Genomic DNA, 13,891 nt, shown 5'->3' on the forward strand with positions numbered 1-13,891 from the left:
ATGTGTCAATATAAAATGTTATAATCAGAAAAACAATGCTTATGAATAAAAGTATGAGTGTTTCTTAATTCTTTGCCATCTTTAATAATATATTATCATAACAGTGAAAACCTTCATTAAGAATTAATTTATAAAAACAGAGCTTAAATATTATTTTTTCAAAATGCTATTTAATTTTGTAAAAACTGGATCCTTTAAATAATGCAATGAAACAGTTAAACGAAGCTCATTCGCAATTATATTCATTAATGACTCAAAAGCTCCAGTAGAGAACGCGAAGCAAATACGTTTCAATCGAAAAATTATCGATAAATTCGTTATGATAGCAATATTATTTGTAACTTTGTTACAATAACAGTATTAACATAACAAATAAATAAATTATAATACAAAATGCTAATAGCAAAACCCAAGTCATCAGAAAAGTTGAAGTCTTTCTGTTGTTCTTGTTGTTTTTGTTTGTTTGTTCTGGAATTTTATTGCACAGATAAATATATATTGACAGATGGATACACACTCATAAGTTATATACATAAATTAAGATAAAGCAAATATTAATAAAAATGATAATAAGTTAGAAAATGAATAAATACAAAAGCACAGAAACAGTTGAACTAACAACGGGAAAAAATAGCCTCACTGTGTTTAATGGATAAAGCTGAAAATAATTAATGCAGTGCAAATAATTTAAATATTAATGGAAGTAATTAAAGGAAATTTGTTGCTGCAACAAATTTCATTTCAGCATTAAAGGCTAAGGTAAAATGTTCCTTTTCTGCCAGTGATTATAATAGTACTGGAATGAGATAAAAACGACATTAAAATTCCCGAACTTAATTTTAAATCCATAAAAAAATTTAAAAAACCTTAACAGCTAAATTTAAGAATAAAGAGTATGTTAGGTTAGAAAAAATATAAATTAAACCTTGAATGAAATCTGTGTTTACGGAGTTATATTTTGAATGAATTAAATTGACTAAAAGAGCTAATGAGGAGAAATTATGAGCAATTATTTTTTCACTTCCATGAATAGTATAAACACGTTGCTGTTTCATATAATATCATAAGCATAAAAATTCGGGCAACCATAAGATCAATGTATGTTACTTTTATTTATAGCTTAATGAAATTTCATTATTTCATCTCCATAAATAAAATTATACGTTTTATATAAACATTTTAATTTATTTTTACTACTTATCTTTACCTCTGAACAGGTCAGTTATTCAATCACAACTTATATATCCAATATACTTCAGGAATTTTTTCTCAACAGAATTAGAAGCTAGTTTTAAAAATGTATGCATTTTAAATATACGCTATGTTGCTTAAGTACAATAGCAATTCGTAGCCGTAACAAATTCTTTTGTGTTAATTTAGATAAATAAATGTGTACCCATATCCCTCATCTGTTACCTAAGAGCGAAGTAGTTTACGCATATAAAAATAAAACATACGTGTTAAATAGGATCAACGTACTATTACTTTTATCTATAAGTTTACGATATTTCCTTATTTCACCTCCATAAATAACGTTATGCGTTCCATATTAGTTCATCTTTTTTACTTTACTTATCTTTTCCTCCGAACAGTTCACCTGTTTCAATCACAACTTATATTTCCTATGTATTTCAGATTTTTCCTTAACAGAATTAGAAGCTAGTAAAAAAATGTATCCATTTTAAATGCACGATATTTAATGTAAGTACAATAGCAGTATAATGTAAGTACAATATCTTATGGCAAATAAATTTGTCGTAGAGGTGAATTGGTGTGGGAGCATCTCTCGTTTAGCATCGATCATTTGATAACAAACAACATAACAAAATATTTTGCGTAACAAATATTTTGTTATGTTGTTATTTATATGCCTCCGTAACAAAATATTTTGCGTAACTTAGCATATGTGCATCCACGTCCATCATCTGCGTCATTATTAAAGAGAGAAGTAGTTTACGTATATAGAAATGAAACATGCATGTTAATAAATTGTCTCAACTACTGGGTTTCTGTTTGAAGTAATATATTTTAATATAATTATAAGCGGCGATAATTATGATGATAAACTAATCTTAATGTTGAATAATCTTATATATCTTATACAATCTTATACAAAAGCACGGATTTAAGTTAATGAAAATGCAGATTCATAAAACAAAAGCAGTATCATATTGAATTATAACAAAGGGAAAACAAAATGCTTTTGGCTTCGAAGCACAATTAAATGAGGTATTCTTCTCCCCATTTCCAGATGATTTCTTAAATGTGAATGAGAAAGAAATGTTTGCTCCCAAAACAATGTGCTACTATTCTTTGTTTCTCCGTTTTGTTATCATGGAGCACAAAGTTTGCTGCGAAACAGGAAGAGGAAATGAGAATCCAATTCCTTTTTAGAAAAAGAAAAACAAAATGTGCTAAAATCGGGACATCAGCAGACACATACTGTTTCCGCTCTCAACGCACCGCGTGTATCCAATACATAGAGCAGTATCATATAAAAACTATTTACTCTAAAATTTTGTTTTTTGAAACATGTTTTCATACATTTTGAGTGTCAAATCAATATATATAACAAGATTCGCGTCGGTTTTCGAGTTAGTTATGTTTGCAGTATTTCTTCTCCGAGTTAAAAATAGAGCAATGCGCTTCGGCTTTTCCTGTAAACAAATCGCGGTTCGTTTACTTAACAGTCTTTCTCTCCTCCGAGTAAGATCGCGCGTCAACAGTTTTCACCAATCTGCCTGACGACCTAGAGAAAATGGAAAAATATTTTGGTTAACCGCACATCCGCACTTTCCACTCATACTGCATATAAATAACAACGAAAACGTACAAAACAGTCTACAAGTAAGAAAAATTTTATATTTATTCATTCGGAAAATAGCGGAGGAAAAATGTATTTACACAGTACTTTATGCTTAGACGAGTCGGCCAAAAGATCGTGAAACCAAGACTGATTTTGGAGGAAACTTTTAAGTAGAGATTATATTTTGGCGCGCGCGCGCCCGCTCGCGCGCTTTCGTGAATAAGAACTGCATACTACAATGCAAGAACAGAAATGGATTTGGAATAAATGAAATGCCGATTGAGATAACTGGCAAAAATTAGACTTACCGGAGAACGTTTGCGAGCGTGTGCCGGCGGTTCCTGCGGGGGATACCCGCCGGCGGCCGTGGCGGCCTTGGATAGCCGAGTTTGGCCGCCATAGTCAGAGAATGTTCATTCGGCTGCTGCGATCGAGCGCGCGACGATCAATGGGGCCTTGCGCTTTGGACGCCACCAGAGGGAGCCGTGAGGAAAGACCCCAAAAAAAGTTACCGCGAAACGAAATTTCGTTCCGCTATGGAATCGATGTCGCGGAATCGATGGTCAAAACGAAACCAAGGAGCGGGTGATTCGTCAAAAGCAGAAGGACCAAATTTTATCATAAATGCTAATACTGGGGCCACTTACCAGTCCTCCATGACGATTGCAGGAAGCGCTGGAATTAAAAAAAACTCTTTTCTCTCTGCGATTCATCCGAATGGAGACCATGCTCTCGCCGTCCGCGGAACGCGAAAAACAGAAGCGATGTCACGACCGCTATTCTTTCTGTTCCCGGGATACTTCTACGCCATCGTAAACTATACTGCGCTTCCAATCCGGCACGAATTGTCGTCGTTACGGGTAATCGAATTGAGTTATTAACTCGGCATTTAAATGCTCGGCCTCCGCGCGACGTCTGTTTTAGAGTCCACGATCACAAAAGCCCGCTCTCTGACGTCCGTATGTGTATAACAAATGAGTTGGGATTATTCCTGGATGCTTTTCATTTAACCCTTTTTCTTCCAGACTCTTCTTAAGCAGCTTCCACCAATCCAAGAGGATCTAGAAGCGCGCGCAGTTCGATCACTTCGAAAAATGAGTGATCTGATTTGCTTCAAACTTATTTTTTCTTAAAGTCACTATAAATATATTTAAGAAAGTAAATATAGTATAGGCTCGAATACAAGACGACGTCGCATAAAAGAAGGTATTTGCGATAATTTAAGACACTTTTCAGAAGGAAATGGAGGAAATTTTATGTAAGACAGGTTCATATTTTTGAACTTGATATATTGAAAGTATTCTATAAGAGTCAGTTCAATTACGATATACTGGGGAGAAATTGAGCAAATATGTTTCCTGTTAAGCTAAAAATTAATGGATAAGTCGTAATTATCATATTATCGTTAACGTATTGAACGCGCGTCCTATCTTTTAAATATATATACATTCAAATAATAAATTAATGTATATTTTAAATGCTGTGCTGAGGAAGAGTAGGATACGGAGATGATTTTTATGAGGGCATTTTTAAGATGTAAAGCTACTATAATTTTTTTGGAAGAAGAAATGAGCCATGCTCTCGCCTAGATTCAAACTATGGATCTTCCAACTGTTATCCGGAATAATTGCGACTTATTACACCGCAAGAGCAGTCTGGGAAAAGAGAAAATTTCTTATAAGGAGAAACATACCGCCTTTTTTCCAGCTAGTACGTTTTATTAAGCTTACGATAATATGTTTGAAGCAGAAATTATGCAGTTTCACAAAGAACGCTTTTCAAAAAAAATTGCTAAATTGACCTGATTGCGACGAAAGGAAATTCTGTTTTTAGCAATTAACTGAAAAAGAAAAAAGTTTTCAAAGAAGAAAAGGTCAATTGTATGTTAAAAATAATTCTGTGTACTCTGTTTTTAGAATTTATTTGTATTTTGCGGAATTTAAATTTCGTTGGATTTGAAACTTTCAGACTGATCGACTTTCGTACCGACTGATCATTTACAATGAATCCTGACTGACCGAAGCCGGATTTTGGGAGCTATTGCTGTAACATTATATTCGCTTCTGAATTTAACATTATATTCACATAATTAACATTCACTAAACATCACATCACATCATTAACATTCACTAAACATCACATCACATCATTAACATTCACTAAACATCACATCACATCATTAACATTCACTAAACATTATATTCAGATCTTTAATGCCCTCTGAACAGCAATTAATTCCCTTCCAAAATATAAATCGAAATGGCAAACTTGCTGTAGATTGCTTCAAAAAGCTTCAACATTTCTCGGCTCAATAAATTTCAAAAGAACTCCTCAAAAATTGCCTGTTGTTTTTCATATCCGGAATTACAAAAAAAACTACATTTTTAAACAAAATATATGTAAGAAATCTTGAAAATTAGCAATGATGACGCAATTTAGCACAACATTGCTTGAAGAATCACAATCTTTATTTTTTACGCATATCAAACCATACTTTTTCAGATAAGATGTTTCCTAATTATATCTGAATACAGTAAGTTTCAATTTGAAGTACGACGTCATCTTAAGCAAATAAACAGCAGAATGGATGAAAAGCGTTTTACCAGCAGGTGAGCTTATGCGAAAAAAGGAAGAGTATCATAGAACTTCAGAGGAAGAAGGTGGGAGTCGGAAAAGTTTCAGTTCAGAGTTTTGGTTTACAATTAATTTGATTGGACAAGAGGCACCTGCATTAAAACGTTATGTAAGATAGAAAAATCTGGAACCTGAGAGAAGAGATGAATTTAGGGGCGTATCACCAAATTAAAAATGTCAATTTTGAGGTCGCCAATTATTTTTTCGAAACAGCTATCATATTTTGTTATATCTTACATATAAGAAAAATAAAGAATATGTAAAAGATTAAATTAGCAGAGTAAATTAACTTTCCTTCTGTATTCTAAAAATAATAATCTTTCTGCACTGCGTCATTTCGAGATTAATCCATGTCATATAATTTGCATAATTCTGAAGACGTAAATGGAACTAAAACTCAAACAGCGAATAGTAATTTTACAGCACTATTAATTATCCAAACAAAATACACTGAAAAACAAAACTAGCTCAGTCTAAATTAAGATTTCACCCTGAACATAACGCACTTGCTTTCTACGCTTTGGCCTAGCTGGACTGCAGTCTGTCTGCTCCTTCTTTCTTACTATAAATTTATCAAAAATAGTAATTTTGGAATAGGCATAAATAGTGTGCCAACTTGTTTTTTGGCCGCAACATGTTTCCTGAAATAAAAACTGAATTAAATGTACCTCGACAGCCAAATTTTTTATTCATTGTGGATTGGCCTTTCAACAGATATAAGCCATCAAACTTCTCGCTGTTCATTATGAATTCAACATTCTGCGTTCTATTACAGAATCTATTACATATACAGTGTGATTCAGAATTCATCATCAATATTTGGTGGGTAGGTAGGGAATAGGAAAAGAAAGAGATTTCACATAGGAAAACATGGGCGCAGACAAACGCATGGTGGTGTAGAGGGCGCTGTGTGTACTCTCATTAATAAACACAGGTATTTGACGCGTGCAGTCAGTCGTCATTCGACTAGGTGACTTTGCAGAAGTAACATGAACCGGTATACGTGAAATGAACTTGCAGATATGCATGTAACTTACGGTGCGACAGGAGAAAGATGTCTTCGAGCCAGGTAATTGTATGCAGCGCGCTTCCCCAACCGCCGTATGCAACAGCATCAAATGTTTTCACGTATTCATCGACAGCTGTGTGAAACAGGATAATTTGCTGCTAGTAATGTTAATCGAGGAAGGCTCCAAGCGGCACGGACAGTAGCAGTAGAGGAAGCTGTCCTACAGGATATGTCTGCAGGTCCTAAAGGTCCTACAGCGTGGTGCTAGCACACGAGGTATGGCTAGGCAGTTTGAAATTTTGCAAGCAACAGCGTGGTGGATATTACACGGTGAAGGGTTACATCCGATTCATCTGTAGAGAGTGAAATTACTGGCTGTAGACGAACCTTCCAAGCGTGTTATTTTTTGTCAGTGGTTCATGCAGAGAACAGCCATTGATCCCAATTTCCCAACGTTTGTTCTTTTCATCGATGAAGCCTTTTTCACTCGAGAGGATGTCTTCAACACAATTTGCATGTCTGAGCTCATCAGAACCCACACGGTACAATACCTGAAGCTGCGCAACAACGTTTTGCTGTCAATGTGTGGACTAGGATTGTCGGTGACTGTTTGTTGGTCCCGTATTTATTACCGTCTCGTTTGGACGATGCCAAGTACCTGACAGTTCTTCAGACTGTGTTACCGGATCTTCTGAACGAGGTTCCTCATTGTATTATCCGGCGAATGTGGTTCCAACATGACGGCGCTCCTACACATTTCGCAAATGCTGTGCGTGCTTACCTAAGCAGAAAGTTTGGTGGTCAATGTGAATGAATTGGTCGAGGTAGACCGGTTTCTTGACCGCCACGTTAACTCGGATTTATGTCCAAACTATTTCTTTGTATTGAGTGCTATGAATAACATGGTGTACGAGACCCCTGTTGATAGTGCTATGGGCCTTGTGGCACGCATATCGGCTGCTGCCGCAAACATCCGAGAAATGCAAATGCCAGGCATATTCCAGAAGGTCAGGTTGTCCATGCAGCGCTGTTGTAAGTCATGCATTCTAGCATATGGTCGGCATTTCTAGCACTTCTTGTAAGTCTAAAACCGATGCAAAGAAATGTTACATGTAAGGTAATTAATGTTTTTTCTCTTAATTTTTTTGTGTTCTTTCCATCTTTGAACTGGGGTCATTTTGCCCTACTACATATGGCATATGCGCCCATGCATTCCTATGTGAAATCTCCTTCTTTTCCTATTCCCTACCTCCCCACCAAATATTGATGATGAATTCTGAATTACCCTTTATATATGTAATGATAGCACAATTTTGGAAACACTGGTGTAAAAACACTGAGATAGAAGTGTAGTCATATTTTAATGCGTAGATGACGGAATCCGGTACTTTAATTTCTGGCCTCCAAAGACACTTTTTTGCATTGTTGTAAGGATGAATGCACAAACCAAAAACATCCAGATATGGCCATTTCGAAACATAATTTTATTGCAGGATAATTCAAATCAGATCATCTTTCTGTAGATAAGATATTTTTCAATCATAGTTGGATACAACAATTTTCATGTACACGGGTTTTAAAGTACTACGTCGTCTTAAGCAAACAAGCAGCAGCGTGGATCAGGAGCGTCTTGCCAAGATGAAGGACGTAGCGATTCAGAGCAATAAGAAAGGGAGTAAAAACGTTTCAGTTCCGTGTTAAAAGGTTTTGGTTTACAATTTAGTGATTTGGTTTACAATTTAGTGATTTAATCAGTAGTTTTGACAAGAGTTATCTGCATTACGTAGGATCGCATCTATAACCATAGGGGTAGAGCTTTGAGCCCAAGTATCCTGGCGTTTGACACCGTTATACTAGAGTTATTATATGCTTTAAACTTTTCTAATGCAAATTAATATTTCAACACAGTATGACATATTTTAAAGTATGATATAGCAATCCTAGTTTCTTCCGACAATTCCTTACAGCATAACTAATCAATACATCGACATGATTACTCAATATATCGCTTAATCTCCAGCACTGTCACATTTATGCCATCAAAAATTGCTCCGAAAATTATAGAATTTCCATTGAATCATCGACATTCATGTGAAAAGATAGAAACGAAAATCTGGTGGAGAAGTGGAATGATTTTTTACATCGGTTTCATTAGAAAATCAAGTCTGCTCCAAATTATCATCCATTTTAACTTCTTCAGTAAAATATATGTAAAAATTTGAAGAGCTTCCTGCTTTGTTGTATAAATTTTCACAAGTGCTAATATCAGAATGTTAAGTTCTCCGCTATCACTATCAGAATCCTCCATTTCTAACGCGTAAAAAGTTAAGCCTATAAATTACCTTCAAATGGAGCATAAATCTGTAAGGTTTTCATTTAAAAATAAATAAATAACATATCAATAATTTAAAAGAAACGTCCAAGGAGGAAATCAGTGGCCAAAAAATAAGCCACGTATTTCGCAACAAATCATAAATAAACAACCCTAAAATTACATTAAAAAATCTGAAAGCTTTCAGATTTTACATTACGACCAAAGGGACATTTTTTAACGTTTTTTCTGTTGCCTTTATTTATTAAATATCACGTTCTTCACACTTAAACCATAAAATTCAGTTCAAGAGCAATATCGCAAATTCTTTTTAAAATGAGCATATCTTTAGAATTTCCTATATACAGTCTCGCGCGCTGGAGATAAAAATGTTTTTTTTTTTCGTACATCGTCGCTTTGAAATCGTTGAGTTTTTTAATCAAAAATTCCTTAAAGTTTTATAAAATATTAAATAGATAATAAAACAAATTCCAAATTTGGTCTTCCAGACGCCCATATTCGGATGGAAACGTATGTTATTCAAAATTTAAGGGCTCTAGGTACCATTGTATTATCACAATGCGAGAACACATACATACATTTATGCAGATTGTTTATTATTTAATTCCTTTAAATATAACGCAGGGCTCTAATATTTGGTGGCAACAATTTGAAAAGTGAATCGGCATTTATAGTGAAACAACGCAAAATGCCAAAACGAAATTAATAGTCCTTCTGTGAAATTGCCCTTCGGACTAATAAATAAATAAATAGAGAGAAATAAATTGAAGAAAGAAAGAGTTTTTCAATTGATTAATACCACATATGAATCGAAAATCAAGCTAAAATAAATTAAACGTCAAATCAAGAACAAAGTTATCAAAACGAAATATATTTGATCTTTCACGAATATTATCTTAATTGTTGCTATTTGCTTGGCATTCACATAATTACAAGTACATCGTCCTACGGAAGCTTTCCGTCAAATCTGTATTTATTTCTTCCTGTTAATCCGTTTTTATGTTTATAATGTAGCTTTTCCTGGCCATTTCAGGTTTGTAAAATAAATCAAAATGGTACTACTAAAGATATGATACAAAAACTTTCATTTAGGGACACAATTTAAAAAAAAGGCTTTTGTTTGTAATTTGTGGTGAAATTTTTATTAATTTTTATTTTATTTGTATGTAGCATTTTTCCTACAAGTATAATCACTCTTTGGCCTTCAATGAGACTGAATAGCCAATGTCTAGTTACCTAAAAGAAAACGTTTGCTCAAAGTTAATTTCTACTATGTATTTTCAAATTTGAGAAAACTGATTTTGCTAATATTTCTTTTACTGTGGAGCTATTTCTTTTTTGCAATGTCGCATTATCTACTTGATTAAATACAGCTTTGTAGCGTTAAAAATACAGACATTTTTCCCCGGCCTTAAAAACTCACATATAGTAAATGAATAAATATAGAGACTCTTAACATATGGAATGGTATTCGAAATCAGAATAGTTGTTTAACTTTATTCATAATATTATATCTAGAAATTGAAATTCAGTCTATTAAACTCTTTAGCTGGAGATCTTACAGATTATTAAATTTACTTGTGAGGTGTCTATTATTTTTACTAATGGTTAATTTAATTTGTTAGCCTTTTCTGTCATCTCTTGTTTCTCCCGCGTTTCCTCTCCAAGAAGTAAATGAGTAAGTACAGTGAACGAAAGTGTGTTTAAACTAAAGTAGAGAAAAGGTTAGTCGGAGCGTGTTTCACTACGTCAATATGAAGTCTTATATTACATACGTCTTTTTTAAACTACCAAGACATACGGGATTTAATTTACCAAAGATGTTTTCTCATTTAACACATAATCCATTTGACTCCTCTTCGTTTCTTATCTATGTATAATCAAATGCTAAATAATTCCTGCCATGAAAAATGGCATTGCATTATTTATTTTTGATGATTATTTTTCACTGTTATTTAAAGTTGTTGACAACTGACTTTGTTTTTCTTTGAGTTTTCCATTCTTTGGCATTCGTCCTCCAAAATGCTGGATTTGTTCGATTAAAAACTTTGATTTTTAAACATTGTTCAAGATTCTTTAAAACGCATCTGAAATTTTACTGTTATAAGATTTCAGATAATAATAAAGTTAATTAAATATCATTATAAATAAGGAAAACGCGAAAAAAAACTTTTTGTATAATTATTTCTGAAAGCACAAAAGTACGCATTCATAGAATCATATTATTTTAGGTGATAATAATAATAGATATAAAAAAGTGTACTGAATGAACTATTTTAAATATTTAATTTTGCATTCTAAATGGTACTCTAAAATCCTATCCAACTCTGGATCCGACTCGCGGAATCGCTAAAGGAGTTGCATGGAGCCCAAAGGTGCTGCGGAACACAGCAGGAAAACCGCTGTAATCGTTAAAGGTCCAATACACAAAATGAAAAAAGCTGGTTGAGTAACACAAAATGAAAAAAGCTGGTTGCATGGTTGGATTCGTGGTTTTTACCTCATGTGTAATGTGAATGCGAGCCTATTTCAATTAGAAAGACCTCCACAAAAACATCCTTTCCGTAAACAGATAGCCCTAGTGTGCTTTCTGGTACTCAAATAACTAACCAACTAACCATATTTCTAAACCCAAATTACATTTTCATTTGCTACAGTGAATTAAATCCCACATGGAGAGGAACTTACGTATTTTCACCGCTAAAATTCCCGCTACCCTTCTGATTAAAATACTAGAGGTATCAACAAAACCTAACTTATTCATAACTTCTAAAATCGGTTAGAGCTACTCTTTGTACTTCGAATAAATAAATCACATGGCAATGGCAAAAGGAAGGAAGTAGATCTCTAAATAACTTAATTAAAATTAAACGTTATGGGAGTGTTATCCCATGTTCTGACATATGTTCTTATTTATTATTTTAATGGCATAATTTAACTGTTTCTGGAGAGGAACAATACCTACAAATAGAACATATGGTAGGGAAAGAAACGTAAACTGAATACGTGGTTAGAAAATTTGAAGTAAAATTTACACCCTCATTTAAAAAAGAGCAGACAAAAATGATTTTGAAGAACTTACTTAATTCTTTATAAGTACCAAATGCTAGAAGGACAAATTCAGACCGAGTTCGATTCTAATGTCAAACAACATGACATTACCTTTCTTTCTATCATGTCTGAGCTATAATATTCTTCATTTAAAGTCGATAGAAAAGTATATATTTAAGAAACCAAACACTTGAAATATTGGCAGTAGGTAAATGGAATGAGAGTGGATTGAAAAAAACACCACAATATTAGTGGAACTAAAGATCCAGAGCTTTTATTCAAATCCCAGCTTTAATGGCTAGCCAAACCCCACGTGCAGCATAGAAAATGTTTTTAAAATATAAGCTTAATTCATTCCAGTATAGAGAATTAGAACATCTGTTGCGAAAGATATTGCTTTCGCTTTGCGTGCAGTTCCTTTTCCAATAATAGGTTCAGTAGATGAAAATTCTAATATTGATTTAAAACAGGAATACCAGCATGGTAGGAAAACAAGTATACTGAAATTAAAAACTAAGACTTTGCTGTGAAGGTAAGGGATGTTTTTTATTACAATCATATGAATAAATAAGATTACTCTGGCCTATTTTTTGATGAAAAGAAATGTTGGAACGTTTTTTAAACTAGCCAGAAACATAGAAGTTATTTAGGTTATTTTTGATATTTATTCTATGGCAAACTGCATGTAAGGTTCAGGGGATGATTAAATGGCTATTTTATTATCCAGCTATTCGGATGTATGAAGTATAGAAAATGTTAAATTTTGGAGACAATATCGGATTCATTACGAAAAATGAATGTATGAATGCTCTTATCAAAGATGAATATTGGGTCACTGATACGGTTATCAAGTTATATTTAGTAACATATATATATTATATATATGTTATTGTTTTAGTTGTTTATAATAATAATGGGCATAGATCCTCAGAATACAGAAGCATTTATTACAGCAAGCATCAGAAAATTGAAATAAAAGCAGTGCGAACTGATTGCTGTTGTTTTTATTTGAATGTCAATGGCATTTGTTTCAAGATGTAGTATGTAAATTTAGAAATATTTCCAAAGAGAATGCTTAAGAAATTAAGTTACTTAATATCGATATACTTTTAGAAACATCTATGAAAATGGCGAAGGAAGTAATAATGTGTTTTAATATGTTTTCTTTGTTCATAAATGCTTTGATTCTCTGATTTTTTTTTATGTACCTCTTTTTCAGGACTGGTATTTCCCTTTTTCCCTCAATCGGATCGATTCACTTCACAAAATGGTAAACTGTATTACATTTCTTATTTAAAAATTATTAAATATACAAGGTGAGCCAGAAATATAGCTACATGCTTGAGCATATCGTGTAAAATCCATGATGAATAGGGGAATTGGCATTAGAAAGTCAAGTTTTAAAACTTCGTATCTCAAACTTCATGTTTGACCGCATCGCGTGATGACAGTACTATGGCTGAAGAAAATGCGATAGTGCCATTGGAAAAGCAAGTCTTCAAACGGATGAATAAAACAAACAAGGCTCATTTTGTTCCTTCAAATTGCTTGCCCTTGCAAAGCTGACAATCCTGCATTCGTGTTACTGCGAATCCTTTAATTATATTTCCTTTCTGAATATTTTTTGTTACATGCAGTCGTTTTTTTCCCTTTTCCACTATCAACGGCAAAAATGCTGCATGGATATTTTGTGTCTCAGGTTTCGCAGCCTCGTGATCATTCTGCGCAGTGATCAGTTATTAGCCATATTATTAACCAGAATGGTCTAGGCTGTTCCAGTTTAGTTGCAGCACGAGCTATTGTAAACTTGTGAAGGGGTCGTTTTAGATAGGGCCATAGAAGAGTCCTGTATAGTGTAACAAGTATTTATTAACAGGTTTAAGTTACACACGGACATTACATTTAACTTTAAGAAAATTACAGAGCAAGGGTCTGATACAACCTATCAAGTGGGACGCTTGGCTTTTACTGAAGTACTTCTCTGGCTACTCACCAGAGGGCAGCCTTGTTGTCACAGTTAGTCCAACAGTTTATGTTAAAGGATTGGTTACAAACTTTA

General features: G+C 33.6%; 1 protein-coding gene across 3 annotated transcripts in view; it reads right to left on the minus strand.

Annotated features, from left to right (window-relative positions):
* Positions 1-3,578, minus strand: part of LOC118198261 (3',5'-cyclic-AMP phosphodiesterase 4C-like) — a 539,317-nt gene extending 535,739 nt beyond the window's left edge. The window contains exon 1 of one of the 3 annotated variants that reach the window (XM_085809228.1): positions 3,454-3,578. In XM_085809228.1, coding sequence (XP_085665354.1) covers positions 3,454-3,464 — 11 coding nt within the window. In that variant the 5' untranslated portion in view covers positions 3,465-3,578. Of the gene's footprint in view, positions 1-3,114; positions 3,266-3,453 lie in introns of those variants that run through there. The other 2 variants (XM_085809230.1, XM_085809226.1) reach the window with 2 other exon arrangements.
* Between the last annotated feature and the right edge of the window lie 10,313 nt (positions 3,579-13,891).

Source organism: Stegodyphus dumicola, chromosome X2 (assembly GCF_044657685.1).
Source record: "Stegodyphus dumicola isolate Sdum_Otavi_A_Nest chromosome X2, ASM4465768v1".
In the NCBI taxonomy this organism is placed as follows: Eukaryota; Metazoa; Arthropoda; class Arachnida; order Araneae; family Eresidae; genus Stegodyphus; species Stegodyphus dumicola.